Source organism: Canis lupus, chromosome 4, assembly GCF_048164855.1.
Source record: "Canis lupus baileyi chromosome 4, mCanLup2.hap1, whole genome shotgun sequence".
Classification (NCBI taxonomy): Eukaryota; Metazoa; Chordata; class Mammalia; order Carnivora; family Canidae; genus Canis; species Canis lupus.
This window is the reverse complement of record NC_132841.1, coordinates 87434925-87449571: the sequence shown is the minus strand read 5'-3', so window position 1 is coordinate 87449571 and position 14647 is coordinate 87434925. Positions and strand designations below refer to the sequence as shown.

Sequence of the window (14647 nt, the reverse complement as noted above, 5' to 3'; positions counted from 1 at the left end):
TGCCCATTCATTATGTTCCAAGTACTTTTATCACATTCAGTGTCACCCTGGGCAGTTGTCAACGGTTGGCCTGTGTGTCTTCACCAGTGAACTATGAGGTCTTGGAGGCGCAAAGTCTTTCATTTATCCAATCTTCCAAGAAATAACTACTCTGAACAAGAGTAATTTTGCAGCCTTAGAGCTTAGCGCCCAGCCTGGCACACAGGTGGGGCTGTATCAACGTAGATATACTGGGAGCACATGATTTGACCACAAATCTACCAGATAAATTCACATTTCCACTGTGTTCTAGTGCTCTGTGTCCAGTACCTTCTATATAAGAGAAACTGCTGTTGTTATCCAATTTAAAAATTTATAACATTTTTGAACAATGAACAAGACTGTTAAGCATTCAAGTTTGATGAAAACTAGATTACAACAGGTAAGTCAAGTTGTTGCTGAAGACAAGCTCTTAAACTTACAAGTGACGTTTCCATTTAATTTGAGTAAACTTCTGTCTAAAATTTCCTCCTTGTTGAAAGGAATCTGACCCAAAAAAAGACCCAAAAGAGACAGGAATGGAAGAAAAAAATCATAAAAATAACGTCCCTAATTGCCACCATCATGTGCTGATGTGGAAGTGGCCACTCAAGAGTATGAATGTTTGGTGAAGTTTAAAAATACATATAGTCAGACAGATGGTTACAATCATCTTTTGGCAACACCAGTCTTGATTTCATGTGAAAAAAAGGCCCCGACAAACCACACAGCCTTCAGCTGTTCCCCACACGAGGCGCACGCGGAGGCTGCTAACCGCCGGCGCCCGGGCCATCCCGGCATCCGAGAGGCACGCGGCTACCTGACATGGGCTTCCGAAGGGGCCGGAAAGGAATCCAGAGACAGTCTACTCTGGGAAAACTCCCCTCAGAGTTAGATTTGCGCGTGGGAGCAGTCACGGCCATCTAGGCCAGGCCTCCCCGGCTGGCGGCCCAGGACCCACGGGTGAACGCGGCTCACCTGTCTGCTCCGCGAGCAGGTCTCTTGCTGGCTGCTGGCAACACATCACTCCGCAGGAAGGAGGAGGCTTCCCAGGTCACTCGGGAACATCGTCCCGCACGCTTACAGACTCAGGGTGCAAGGCCACCCAGCCCAGGGAGGAGGTTTTTGAAACAACCTAAAAATACACTAGCTGCGGGGAAGCCCTGGGTGGCTCAGTGCTTTGGCGTCTGCCTTCGGCCCAGGGCCTAATCCTGGAGACCCGGGATCGAGCCCCACGTTGGCTCCCTGCATGGAGCCTGCTGCTCCCTCTGCCTGTGTCTCTGCCTCTCTCTGCGTCTCTCATGAATAAATAAATAAAATCTTAAAAAAAAAAATACGCTAGCTGTGAAGAATTGTGGGCGCTGATATCAGCGTGTGTCTTTAGTCGGGCCGCTTCTCCAAGTGGGTCGTTAGCTGCTCATCTCCACACTGTTCGGCAGGACCAGCAAAAGAGCCAGGGTCCCGGCGCAGCAGAGCGCGGCCTCCCTGGGACCCAACCCCACGGCCACAGCGCGGCCTCCCTGGGACCTGACCCCACGGCCAGAGTACGGCCTCCCTGGGACCCGACCCCACAGCCAGAGCACGGCCTCCCGGGGTCCAGTCCACAGCCCTCCACGCACCTGCCCCAGTGCGTGACAGCCCAGGACGGAGACCCTGCGTGTCCCCCAGAGGAGGACGACACCCTGCCACAGCATGGGCTGCGGGGCGGACACGGGGCCTGCGCTCTCCACAGTGGAAGCCCCGCTTTCCTGTCCCCACCGTGTGCACGTGCAGGGCCCCCAATAACGTGGAACCCCCCAGGCTCTGAGGGTACAGCAAGATGGGCATCCCGAAGCAGCTCCGGCCCCAGCATCCCCTCCCAGAGGAGCTGCCTGGACCGTGGCCCGGGTCCTCACGGCCATTAGGGCTTCCCGAGACTGGTGGCCACCAGAGCTGCCCGCCCTCCCCCAGCATCCTCCCCCTTTCCTCCCGACCCCTGTGCCCAGGCTAGACCCCATGCGCTCTGCGCCACTTGCCCTCTGCGGTCCATGTACTCCACCCCTACCAACGTCTAAGTTCTACCTCTGGGAAATCCTCTCCCCAAAACCCTTAACAAAGGTGCTGTGCTCTTTCCCGCCCAGCCCGGTGCCGCTGCGAACCCAGTCTGGCCTCGGGGTGCGGGGTGCGGGCATGTGTCCAGCCAGTTGGCCTCTCAGCTCGCCACCGCTGACAGTTCAGCCCAGGTCCCGCTCTGCTGCGTGGTCCCGGGCATCCCTGGCCCCACCCGCTGGACACGTCAGCATCCCCAGCCTGGGCCCTGCAACCAGGAGTGTCCCCGGGCAGTGCCGACCGTCCCCTGGCACAGTCCCCCGGTGGAGGACCGCTGCCTTAGGCTGTCCTGACCACAGCCGGCCGCCCTGTCGGAGGGCTCAACCCTAACACACACCACAATCCACGAGCAAAGGAACTCCCTCAACCCAGGGAGACCATCACCCCGAGTCCGCTCCCATCGCTCCATCTTCACGTGCAGTGTCCACCAGCCTCTCCGAGCCAGCTCGTACACTCCTCTGAAGTGTCATTGCTGCCCCTCCCGTCACCGCCGTACCCACCCCACCCCCCACATAGGGCTTCCCACGGCAGCGCAGGCCTCGTCCACCCGCAGGTTACCTCGCCCTCTGTCTCCCCTCGTCATCCCACAAACACGTGCCGGGCTCCTTCCCTGAGTCTCTAGGAACCTAACGGGGGTGGGTACTTGTCCTCCTGGTCCCATGACGGGTAGGAGGAGAGGGGATCGCGGGGCCCTCATCAGACCCTCTCCCAGGGAGAGGCAACCAGGGAGCGGCCTCTGTGGCGGGAAGCCCAGAGAAAGGGGGCTCCGGGTGGGGTCTGGGGTGAGGCCCAGGCTGGGGGCTGTGGTGCGACTGGGGGAGTCGCCAAAGAGGGAAAGACAGGTGGGGCCTCAGGCGCCAGGAACCTGAAATCCCAGGAAAGGACCCCAGCATCAGGGGGTGAGGCTGTGGCTCGAGCGGAGCTGCTCTCACCAGGGTCCGATCCCAGAAGGACCTGCAGCGGGGCCGGGGCCACGCAGGCCCTCACTCGGACAGAGAAGGCCGCCCAGTTCTGCCCTCGAGGACTCAGGACAAGTGTCCGGCGGAGCTTCCTACAGACCTGGGTGCAGACGAGGAGGACGCGGGGAGAGCTGCAAAGGTCCCAGAAGCCTTCGCCCGCCACCTGCTTCGAGAACAGCCCAGTCAGGGACGCCCCGTCCCTCTTAGAAAACAAACCTTAAAAAACCGACAGGCTCCTGACGCCGAGCCCAGGAGCGGGCGAGTGGAGAAACCTGCTCAACTCGGACCGGTCTCCTCGGAGCGCTTTAGCGCTTCCTGGCTGTGTCCCCCGTTCACGGCTGGGGACGGCGGGGGACGGCTCGTGGGGTCCGGGAAGGCCGGTCCCCAAGGGGAAGAGCGCCGGGGCCCTCACACAGGCCAGCAGGCCTTCCTGCCGGGCCGGGCCTTCTCACAGCAACCTGTTTCCCGCCCACAAACCCAATGCTGCGAGACCCGGGGCGTCGGGGGAGACCCGCGGGGGCCGCCTCAGGGGCGGGGGGCGGACAGGGCGCCCCCGGATCCCCGTGGCCAGTCCGCAGACGCCGAGACCGGGCCGCCGGGAGCTCTGGGGATGTGACCGCGGCCGGAGGTGCCGGATGCACCCGTACCCCGCCCGGCGGGCCCCATCCGACCGCGGGGGGACGTCCTGGCGGCAGAGGGGACGACGGGGCGGGAGGAGAGACCCACGGCGAGAGCCCCGGTCCCCGCTGCTGGCTCTGAGGGCCGAAGGTGGGGACCTGCCAACAGCCGGTGGCCCGCCCGCCAGACGACGGGACCTCCGGCCTCCGAGGGCGCGGGTGGGCCCCCGCCCCCAGACGGTGCTTCCACGGAGCCGGGGGGCAGCGGGCCTCTTAAGCTGCTACGGTCACGGCCCGCGGCGATGACCGGTGCCCGCGGCGGAAACCGGACCCGGCACCTTCCGAGCAAGCGGCGTCGTGTCCCCCTTCACAGATCTGGGCAGGCGGGCTCGGAGCGGGAGGGCAGCGCGGCCGCGGCTCTGCCCACAGCGGGGCCTCTGTCCGCAGGGGCCGCGCCCGACGCGGGGACGGACGACCAAGGGGCGGCCGCGGGACACCTCGCCCACGCCTCAGAGGGGCGAAGGGCCTCGTACTGAGCCGACCTGCAACCGGAGGTGCAGGATCCTATGTTCTTCCCTCAAAGGGGAGGAAAAAGACCTTCATTCCAGGGGAAGAAACAAGACGGTATTCACAGGCTCTACTGGGCAGCTTAGCTCTCAGGTTTAACGTCATCACAAAAGGAGGGAGAGAAAAACTTTTTTTTTTTTTTTAAAGATTTTATCTATTTATTCATGAGAGACACAGAGAGAGAGGCAGAGACCCAGGCAGAGGGAGAAGCAGGCTCCCTGCAGGGAGCCCGACGTGGGACTCGATCCCGGGACCTCGGGATCACGCCCTGGGCCCAAGGCATATGCTCAACCACTGGGCCACCCAGGTGCTCCGGGAGAGAACTTTTACTTTTATTTTTTTGAAAAAAAACTTTTAAAAGGCTGTGCTTGGGTCATTTTTTCCCTTTAATGGACTGACATTTCCCTGACTAATAAATGTAGAGTAAGAACTTGCACCTAAAGAGGGAAGAGGGCGAGTCCTGAAATCCTCACCAACGAGACACCTACCGATGAAGAAATTTTAAACCCAGCTTCACATTTTATCATCAACTAGAACGGTATTTCTGATATGCACGGGCTTTGTTTTACAGACATTTCTTACACAGCCGCCAGGGGCCCTGGGAATGTCCTTGGCTCAAGAAAGACAAAATAAGTCCTTGGCAAACTGAGCGAGGAAACTACTATGTAAACCAAGGCAGCGTCGAACAACACCGCACACACAGGTACAGTAACTGGGACCCGCTGCTGGCCCCCCCGCGGGAAGCAGGGAGTTCCCGGGTCACCCTGGTGTTTCTGACAGGGGAAGACAGCAGAGCTTTGCCAGTACACGCACAACCCACAAGAGACGGCCGCTTCTTCCTAAATACATACAGAGGCTGCCTCCCCTGAAGAACATATGGGAAATCCTGTAATCTAAAGACCCTGTAAGGAAGCTCAGCCGGCAGAGGACTGGAATCCCTCTGCGTTTCTCTCCATAGGGCTGCTTGAGAACATGTGGCGAGCATTAGGTCAAGCTGGCAAAAATGACACTTTCACAGTGTAAAAAGCAGAGGAAAATTAAGCAGTAAACCCACAAACAACTGATTTCTCATTGCCCAGCTCTCCTCTTCCGGTCTAAGGTCAATATACTGGAGACACAAGAATACCAAGCAGGCCTTGAGTTTCCATGAGCATCTACTAGCTTGCCATGAAGGCGGACATGACCCATCAGGATCACCAGTGCATTGGCAAAATTCAGCATAACTGCTGAAGGACAAAAATTACTGAAAGATCAAGAGTTTTCACAATATCAAAATTTTGGTTTTTTTTTTAAAACCTATATGTTTGAACCTGACAAGAAAAAAATATAGGTAAGCAGTTCACCCCTTTACTATGAGGACTTGGAAGCAGGCAGATGAAAGAGATAAAATCCGCCGGGCAATCTTGACAGATAAATTCAAGTATGTACTTTAGTGCCAAAAAGTAATGACATATTATAGAAATGATTTTTTAATGATTTCTAAATATTACATGTATAATACAGATATAGTCACATTTCACAAAAGTTGAAACATGTGCATGCCTGCTTTTTTTTATGGACATGTCTCCCTTCAAAACAGCAACCCTGCAAGTAAGAAAGATGGGTTCCCTGAATCCAAATATTCCCCTGGAGGGGCTCCAGGGCCAGAAAAAAAAATGTGAGAAATCCATAAAAGGAGAAACATCAAGAAAAGGAGAGAAAAGTTGGAGCTTGAGGTGCTATTATTTGCAAATCCACATTTTCCACCTGGCCCTTAGCTGAGAAAGACAAGCACTCTGGTGACTTCTTCGTAAAAGAGAACCCTTCCAAGACAGAATGCACTCACAGGGGGTCAAATCACCCTTCCACGCATAAAGCAATTCCTTCTAATAAAATCAGGGCAACACACACAAGAACACGATTCACTGGACCTGGACCACGTTTCTAATTGGGCTGAACACCTGAAAACACAGTTTTACTTAGATTAAGTGGACGGTCTCAAAGGGCAGGAAACACTCGTTGAAAACAAAACTTCACAATCACACAAGGGATTTTTAGAGAGAATCAAAGCAGAACTTACGTATATTTGATCCCTCTTGTATCGCTGGTGTAAGTTATGCATGATGGAGCCCCCGTGGAGTTCCGTCAAAGTGGCCATGTCATCTACGCCCTCCTCGGTCGTGGGGTGCATAGCGGTCACCTTCTGCTGCGTAATCGTGCTCTGCTTGTAAGTGAATACCTGGCGGGCAGAAGGAATCCCACTGTTTAGTGGTCAGCAACGAACAGTGTCCCCGGACATTTCCCCACTTTGAAGTACAATCTCAGTACAGTTTCCGCGACAAGACCCTGAGTTGGCCAAGAGAAAGCGCACCGCAGACAACCTCTGCATTCTCTGTGCCACCATCTACTTCTAAAGGAAGCTATCATAGGACAAGCGCTAATAGACGTTCCTAAACGACAGCAGTTCCCGCAGCAGCCACCCCTTGGGAATCGCACAAATCATAAACTCACGCTTCACTGCTCTGCATGTTTCTCCAAGCGCTATCAATCCGTAACGGTGGAGAACCCACCTAACCAAAGTTTTTTGAAAGTACTTTGGCTTCACTGTGTAACATCTCACATGGGATCACACGATATATTTCAAGACTTCATGATAACCGCTCTTCAATGCAAGTGTCACATAAATTCACCACGCAGTCGGATTTGTTCAAACACGTATTTGCTTAGAGGCTGGAACACATCATCACAGGAATATTTTAAAAATGTCCTTAAATCCCTTCTTGGACTTAAAATCGGTTGGTGTCCTTGACAGCTGTCTTCCTTAAAATTCCGAGCATCACGGATGCGTGCTGCACACGTGCGGTGGCACGCACAAGCCAGAGCTCGGATGGGAGAAGACTGAGCCCTGAATTCACACGCATTTCCATAATCTACTCCACGCTTCTCGACCACCGCTGACTTGGTGTAGGATTAACCGTATTAAGTCAGCTCCACCTATTGATCAAAAGTTGGCCAGCTTCACCTACAAACACGTGTACGTAACAATCATCCGGCGGCGTCTACTCCACAGTTATTCATTTTATACTTTTGTGACATTCATCCCTAAAAAACACGAAGGTAGAAAAAGCAGGGGCCTAAACGACGTGAAAGATGTACCGCGTTCGCATGCGCACACACTTCACTCGCGCCGCAGACGCAGAATGACTTTGGGAGACTATCTGCAGGACTTCCTGACTGGGGAATTCTATTTTTACACGTTGACCGGTTGCCTACGTGGCAACAAATAGCATGTTATTGCAGACGAGAATGACCCACTAAGAAAAGCAAAAGTACCAATCCGATGGTTTTCAGAAGCCATGAGAAATGGCATGTTTTATGTTTCTAGAGGAAAAAAATAAGACTTCAGCCGTGGCATCTCTGCCACAGTAACCACAAGAGTTGGTAGAAACCAGTCCTGAGAAACTGCTCCAGGCGAGGGCGGACACCTGACCATGTCCTGTCAAGGCCGGCCGCTGTCCCCAGCTGCATCCTGGGGCCCAGACCTCCCGCAGGACACGCGCCGGCCGCAGTGGCCCACCTCCTGCCAGCCAGCCCCGCCACGTAGGCACCCGGAGGGCAGGACAGGCCGGGGCGCTGCCCAGGGAGTGCACGGAGGGGCAGGCCATGGCCAAGGATCAGTATTCAAGAAAACAACCCTCGGGAACATTCAAGAGTGTGGACGCACGTTTAGGACACTGACCCTCCACTCTAACTCAGACCCCATGGAAGAAAATTAAAGGGAGGGATTCAGACCAAGGCTCGGAGTTGTCCTGGGGCATCTGGAAAGGCCCAGAAGGGAACAGCTAAAATTCTCTACTCTTCCCCAGCTTGCTACATGTCAACAATGCTAATCCAGGCAGGTTTTCTTTTCTTTATTTTTTTAAGACTTTATTTATTTGAGAGAGTGCGCGTGCGAGTGCACATGAGTGGGGTGACAGGCAGAGCGACAAGCAGACTCCCCGCTGAGCAGAGGGCCCAACGTGGCGGTCGATCCAGGGACCCCAAGACCCTGACCCGAACCCAAGGCAGACGCCCAACCGACTGAGCTACCCGGGCGCCCCAAGCAGGCTTCCTGGAAACACCAACAACTGGGCTGGTACTTGGGTCTCACACCTGCAGGGGCTGTGAGGGTGGCCAGCCGAGCAGTGCAGAGAATCCCGTGCCGCCTCTCTGCTCCTGGCACACTCGGGAGGCTCGTCATCTCCCCGCGCTTGCTCAGAGCTCCCGCCAACCCCGGGGCAGAATGGTTGCTCCGATTCCCAGGGAAAGCTTCTTGCAGGAAAGAGGAGGGCAGCAAAGCCAGCACCCTGTCTCCTGCCCAAGCCCTCCCAAGACTCGTCATCAGCAAGTCCTTCCCCACGTGGAAACAACTCCTCCTGCTAACTGTCTCTGAGTATATGGAGAATTCCAAATTTGAGGATAGAAAGAATTCAGATTCTGCAGACGGTCTTCTGTATTCATCCTGAATGTGCCTTTTGGAAATGATCATAGATAGTCCACAACGACAACACTTAGACATTAAGAGATTATTTATGTACACCCCTACCTATAACATACACAAGGAAATATCGATGTCGTATATAAACGTGTGTCTTTTTTAAAGCCCTGGGAATAGCAAGACCACGTGTGGACTCAAGTCCAGAGCGGGGCACAAGGGCACTGGAGGAAACGGCTACACACCACACAGCTCCCCACCTTCGCACACCTGGCCTCAGGTCTGCAGGGGCACATGGTGTGCCAAACGTGGGCACGTGCCCATCCTAGGGGGGGAAACCCAGAGAACTGGAACCCATCCTTCCCATACCCTCAAGGACTCAGAACCATGACGGAAGATAAGGGTCACGTAAACAAGAGACTGTGAACAGAAACAATAAAAACACGATGCCAAGACGGAGGCCAGCAGCTGCTCAAAACACTAATTATCTCCAGAGAAGGAGAAGAGTAGAGAGAATGTGTTGGCGAAGGCAAGGCCGGGGTGACCAGCCCTTCAGAGCCGGGCTGACACGGGTGAGGATCTTCCGAATGGTACGTGGCACACGGCAGGTGCTAAGGAAGGAAGGGTCTCATAAATTAAGGAAACCCATTCATTCAACCAAGTATTTACTGGCGTGGCCTGCGCACTGGGAATAGAGCTTACATTCCAACGAGGGGAAGGAAACAAAACCAAATACACAAGTAAACACCGATCACAGATGGTGATGAATGTTTGTGAACATAAATGTGGGTAAACGGACTAAGTGCCGAGAGACGTTACTTTCTAGGAGGAATGAGGCCAGCCTCGCCGTCAGGGTAACAACGCAGTAGAGACCCTACGGAGGAAGGCGTGGATCCAGCCCCCTGCAGCAGCGTGTTGATGCGGGCTGGCTGAATGAGCACCTGATTTAATTTAGAAAGATTTCAAAGGATTAATGAGACCCACGGTCTTATTCAAGAATTTTTCAGGCGAGTCCCTTGAAGCGTCAAAAGTCATTGGTATGTAAAAAAAAAAAGTCATTGGTATGTGCAACAATTAACAGGGTATTACTTACAGGAGATTATTCCCAAATAGCAGGAAAACGCTAGGTTTAAAGAACGGAATTCTTTTTACAGGAATTTTTTTGGGGGGAGCAGCAGCCAAAATACAGTAACAAAACGTATTCCGTAAAAACCCAACTCAGAGTACGTGGAGTTCCCTGAACGGAGCATGTACTAGGAGAAAGGCGGTAAGGTTGAGAAGTGGGGGAAAATATGGAAGATTAATAGACAGGAAATCAATTTAGAGAAAATGCAGCCTCAGAACAAATAGCTCCTGTTACAGAAATACACGCCACCGGTCACAAGACCAGACCGGATTAGGCACGGGAGCAGAACCAAGGAAACCAAGAGTGTCGGAAAAACTACTCGGAAGGCTTGTCTAACGCTGGGTTCACTTCTGCAGGAAAAATCTAAAGGAAAGGAGCCAATTAATTAGATTAAAAAAAAATAGCTGAGCCACTGTCAACCCACTTTTACTTTTAAGCTTAGGACAGCACCTACACTGCAAGGACGCTCCCACCACGTGGGGGCAAGAGGCTCTGTGACACAGGGTTCTATAATCTATACACATGATTTCTCTTATTACAAGTCATTGGAAGCCCCAGTCATAATATTTGACTTTTCCAATTAAAGAGAAAAGAAAAAGAAAGGAACCCTGGCACGTCCTCCCTTGATGGACGGATGCGATGGAGGGTATCCTCGGTCTGGGCCACCTCCTCTCACTGTATCCTAGAATTCCTGCGAGAGTAGTTCTCAACTCAGCACCTGCCTCCTCCGCCCCCGGGACACGTGGCAACGTCTGTAAACATTTCTGGTCGTCAGAACCGGGGGAAGGAGACAGGTGCTACTGGCATCAGGTCACCAAAGGCCAGAAATGTGGCGAAACAGCACTGAATCGTTCAGTTTAAATGTCAAGAGTGTCATGTTGAGATGCCGCGGTCTAGAAAGGCCAACCAACCAGAGGTCTGCGTCGACACTAGGGGAAGAAATGATGTGGACAAGCTGAGGTCTATAAACAGGACCTTTCATAAAGTATAAAAATATTTTAGAAACAAAGAAATAAAAACATAGAAGAGAGGTTAACCAAAGATTGGCATGACAATACTCTGCAATTTGGTTTCTGGTTCTTCCTTATTTGACCTAAGTTAAGGGGGTGACGGTGGCGAGGACCAGGATGATGTCTAGGCATTGGGGTTTGCTCATAGCTGCCTTACTATTTTCCACCGTCCTGGAATTACGGTCGGATGCGAAAGCCCAGCTCCTTCCAGGCCACACGCATCCTGCGACTCCCCTTGAGGTCTCGGCCCCGAGGTTGTCCTCTCAGGAGATGCCAATGTGGCGAAGGACACGGTGCCGGCCTCCTCCTCCTCCTCATTCTGTTGTGTGTACGGTCTTCCCAGCTCCCAGGACAGCCTGTAATCGCTCATCTAATCTGTCATCTTGTGTGAAAATCACGTCCAGGTCCGCCACTCTGGGACCCCAGGCCAGTCTCTTTCAACTCATTTGACCATTAAAACCATAGGAATGGTTTTGGGATCCCTGGGTGGCGCAGCGGTTTGGCGCCTGCCTTTGGCCCAGGGCGCGATCCTGGAGACCCGGGATCGAATCCCACGTCGGGCTCCCGGTGCATGGAGCCTGCTTCTCCCTCTACCTGTGTCTCAGCCTCTCTCCTCTCTCTGTGTGACTATCATAAATAAATAAAAATTTAAAAAAATAAAATAAAATAAAACCATAGGAATGGTTTTAACCATAGGAACCAACTCATTTGACCATATAAAACATTAGGAATGTTTTATACCGTAAACCACTATGCACAGAGTTTCAGAAAACACCTGTCACGACGTTTGACGCATCTCAATATTTTCTCTCCGGCTTCTTTTAAATGCTGGCTGTGAGCCTCCGAACTGATTTCACACCCATTACGTGTTGCCAACCGTGGTTCGAAAGTTCTGCAAGGGCAAGAGGCATGCCTACCCGGTTCTCCGGGGCCAGTCTTGGCCCACGATACAGACTCAACAAACATGGAACAAACGGTCCTGGCTCTCCAAGTGGGCATAATGTATATGGAGAGGTAGTGGGGGGGGCGGTGGTGATGACCACAGCACGGCCTCGGAGTACCGGAGGCAGATCTGGCTGGGTTCATTTCTCCTAGATCTACGCTTCCGAGAGCTTAGGAAAAATGAGCACGGTACTTACACCTGCTCTGGCCCACGCTTTTCTTCCACCTACAAAATAGGAATGGGAAGAACAAGAACTCAGAATTATCACTGAGGCTAAAGAAAATGATGGTGGGAAGAGCCACAGTGATTGGCACCAATGGGGGCTGAACAAAAGGTGCCTAATCCCACGAGGAGGGGCAAAACACAAGGAAGAATGAAGAAGGTTCTAAAAGGAAATACACCAATTGTCTTTGCACACACAGGAGCCCGGGCACGAGCCCGGAGACTAGCTGCATGCCGGGAGTCAGCAAAGGGGGGGAATCAGCAGATGGTTGGTTCTACGTTTTTTTAGGACCACTGGAACCTGTACATTGAGGAGCGGTGTTGAATCCAGAGAAAACCCAGACAAGGCCAGCCGGATCTGTGCAAAGGGATCGAAAACGTCAGGTTTTCATTGCTCCTGGCGGGTGCCTCTCTTAATTTAATTTCCTTCTTTCGTTCGTTTATTGGCTCACGAATTCATGACTGCAAGTATGAGCCAAGACAGAGGTTCAGGCTTCTGCGTCCCCCCACACGGCTGAGATGAGCAGTCATGGGAACCAAAGACGGGCCTCCCCACGGCCAGCCCCACTGACTCGAGGCTCTCCGTGCCGACCTATGTCCCTGGCACAAGCTGTCTAAGAGGACGCGGCCTACTTTGCTGATATCTGCCTTGGCCTGTTTCTGCTGCTCCCTCAGGAGACCACAGAAAGAAGACGGAGCAGAGAAATGTTAGACTATTCTACTGTTTTATTCAAAAAAAGAAGATTTTAGGAAAATCTGCACGAAGAAAATCTCATTGCTCCAGCTGCGTTAGGAAGCACCTTGCAAAGCTCTCTCGTGTACATCACAAGGCGTTAAGGCCGTCTTTGCACCTTGAAGAATCTAGGGTCAAGAAAAAGCACGATGCAAGTATTTTTTCATCACAGTTATGCTAAATCATGGTAACATTATACTATGCACATAGTATAATCCCATGTTTAATTTTTCAAATGCACGCACACAGATACGCACCCCAGTAACTGTGTGCACACAGATACACACCAGCAACTATACTCTTGAGCACTCATTCTACCTAGATGAAAACTTACGTTCGCACAAAAATGTACACACACGCATTTATAGCGGCTCTGTGTGTAAAAAGCAAAAGCTGAAAAAGCCACTCCCAGAAGGTTACACAGGGTATGATCCCATGTATATAAGATTCTTGAAATGACAAAATTATAGAGAATGGAGGGCAGGTTGGTGGTTTTTCCAGAAGTTGAGAAGCTCGTGGGGGTGAGAAGGTAATGGAGGTGCTTTCAAGGGGCCACATGCTGGATCCCAGGGATAATGGAAAGGCTCTGTGTCTCCATTCTGTGTCAAGACCCTGGCTGTGATATTGTGCTTGAGATGTGCGAGATGTCATCACTGAGAAAAAGCAGGTAAACGGTATATGGAATCCTTCTGTATTATTGCTCAAATGCATGTAGAACTACAACGATCTCAAGACAAAAAGTTTAATTACAAAAGTTTTAAAAATGCATGTGAAAAGCCTGGAAGGCCTCTCTCTGTGTGTTTTGTCAGGAGTAAATAAATAAAAATCTTAAACACACACACACAAAACCCTGGGACGCCTGGGTGGCTCAGTGGTTGAGTGTCTGCCTCGGCTCAGGTGGTGACCCCGGGGTCCTGGGATCGAGTCCCACATCGGGCTCCCTGCAGGGAGCCTGCTTCTCCCTCTGCCTGGGTCTCTGCCTCTCTCTGCGTCTCTCAGGAATAAATAAATAAAATCTTTTAAAAAATAAATAATAAATAATTTTTTTAAAAAGTCTGGAAGAAAATATACCAGAACTCCAATAACGGACCACATGCTTGTAGAGGTTTCTTTGTTTATACTTTTCTACCTTTCCCATTTTCTCAAGTTTCAAAACATTTCTAGCCTTAAAAAAAAAAAAAAAATCCAGTCCAATCAAAATCACTATCACTGAACATACCTGGCTATGAATAACTGATTCAATTAATTTTAAAAAATGTCGTAGAGCTACTTGTGCAAACTAACAAATGACATAGTGCCCCCGCCCCCAGAGTCACTGGCCTTTGGAAGGAGTAAGAGCTTCTCCTCCCACCTACTGGTACTGAGCGGGCTAAGCTTCAGTCCAGAGAAAGCACAAAGCAAGAGGCACGGGTGGGTAACAGCCCAACGGCCCCGATTCCGGGCTCCCTGCGCCTGGGACAACTGGTTCACCAGTCTTCACTTCGGAGGTTGCTCATTCCCGGTCCTAAGGCCCTGGCCCTCGTCCTAAGTTCAAGGGCTCCTTTCTGATCCGTCTCTTCTGAGTCGGAAGCCTGGACCCTGACGCATGAACCTGAACTCCGGTGTACGACCTCCATGCCCGTAACTGCAAACCAACTTGACGTTTCAGAAGCATCTTTATCCCCCGCCCCCCACACACTGGACCTCCACATCCTACCCCGTGCCTCCCCCCATCCTCCCCCTCTCTCAGGGATGACACCCTCATCACCAGCTCCCAAGCTTGAAGTCTGAGTCGGTCTAAAGCCCCCGCCCGCTGCCGGCCGCGTCTCCTTCCCAAGCCCTACCCTGGATGGCCAACATCGCCCGGACTCCATCTGCTCTCGCCTTCCTCCCCCGGCACCTCGCAGTCTTCATCCGACCCCCACCACTGCG

At 52.4% G+C, this 14647-nt stretch overlaps 1 protein-coding gene across 6 annotated transcripts in view; it reads right to left on the bottom strand.

Moving 5' to 3' along the window:
• The window catches only part of MYO10 (myosin X), a 194527-nt gene that overhangs the window by 110190 nt on the left and 69690 nt on the right, over positions 1-14647 (bottom strand). For all 6 annotated transcript variants that reach the window (XM_072825052.1, XM_072825049.1, XM_072825054.1 and 3 more), the window contains one exon: positions 6309-6467. In XM_072825052.1, the coding sequence (XP_072681153.1) occupies positions 6309-6467 (159 nt within the window). The remainder of the gene's footprint in view (positions 1-6308; positions 6468-14647) is intronic.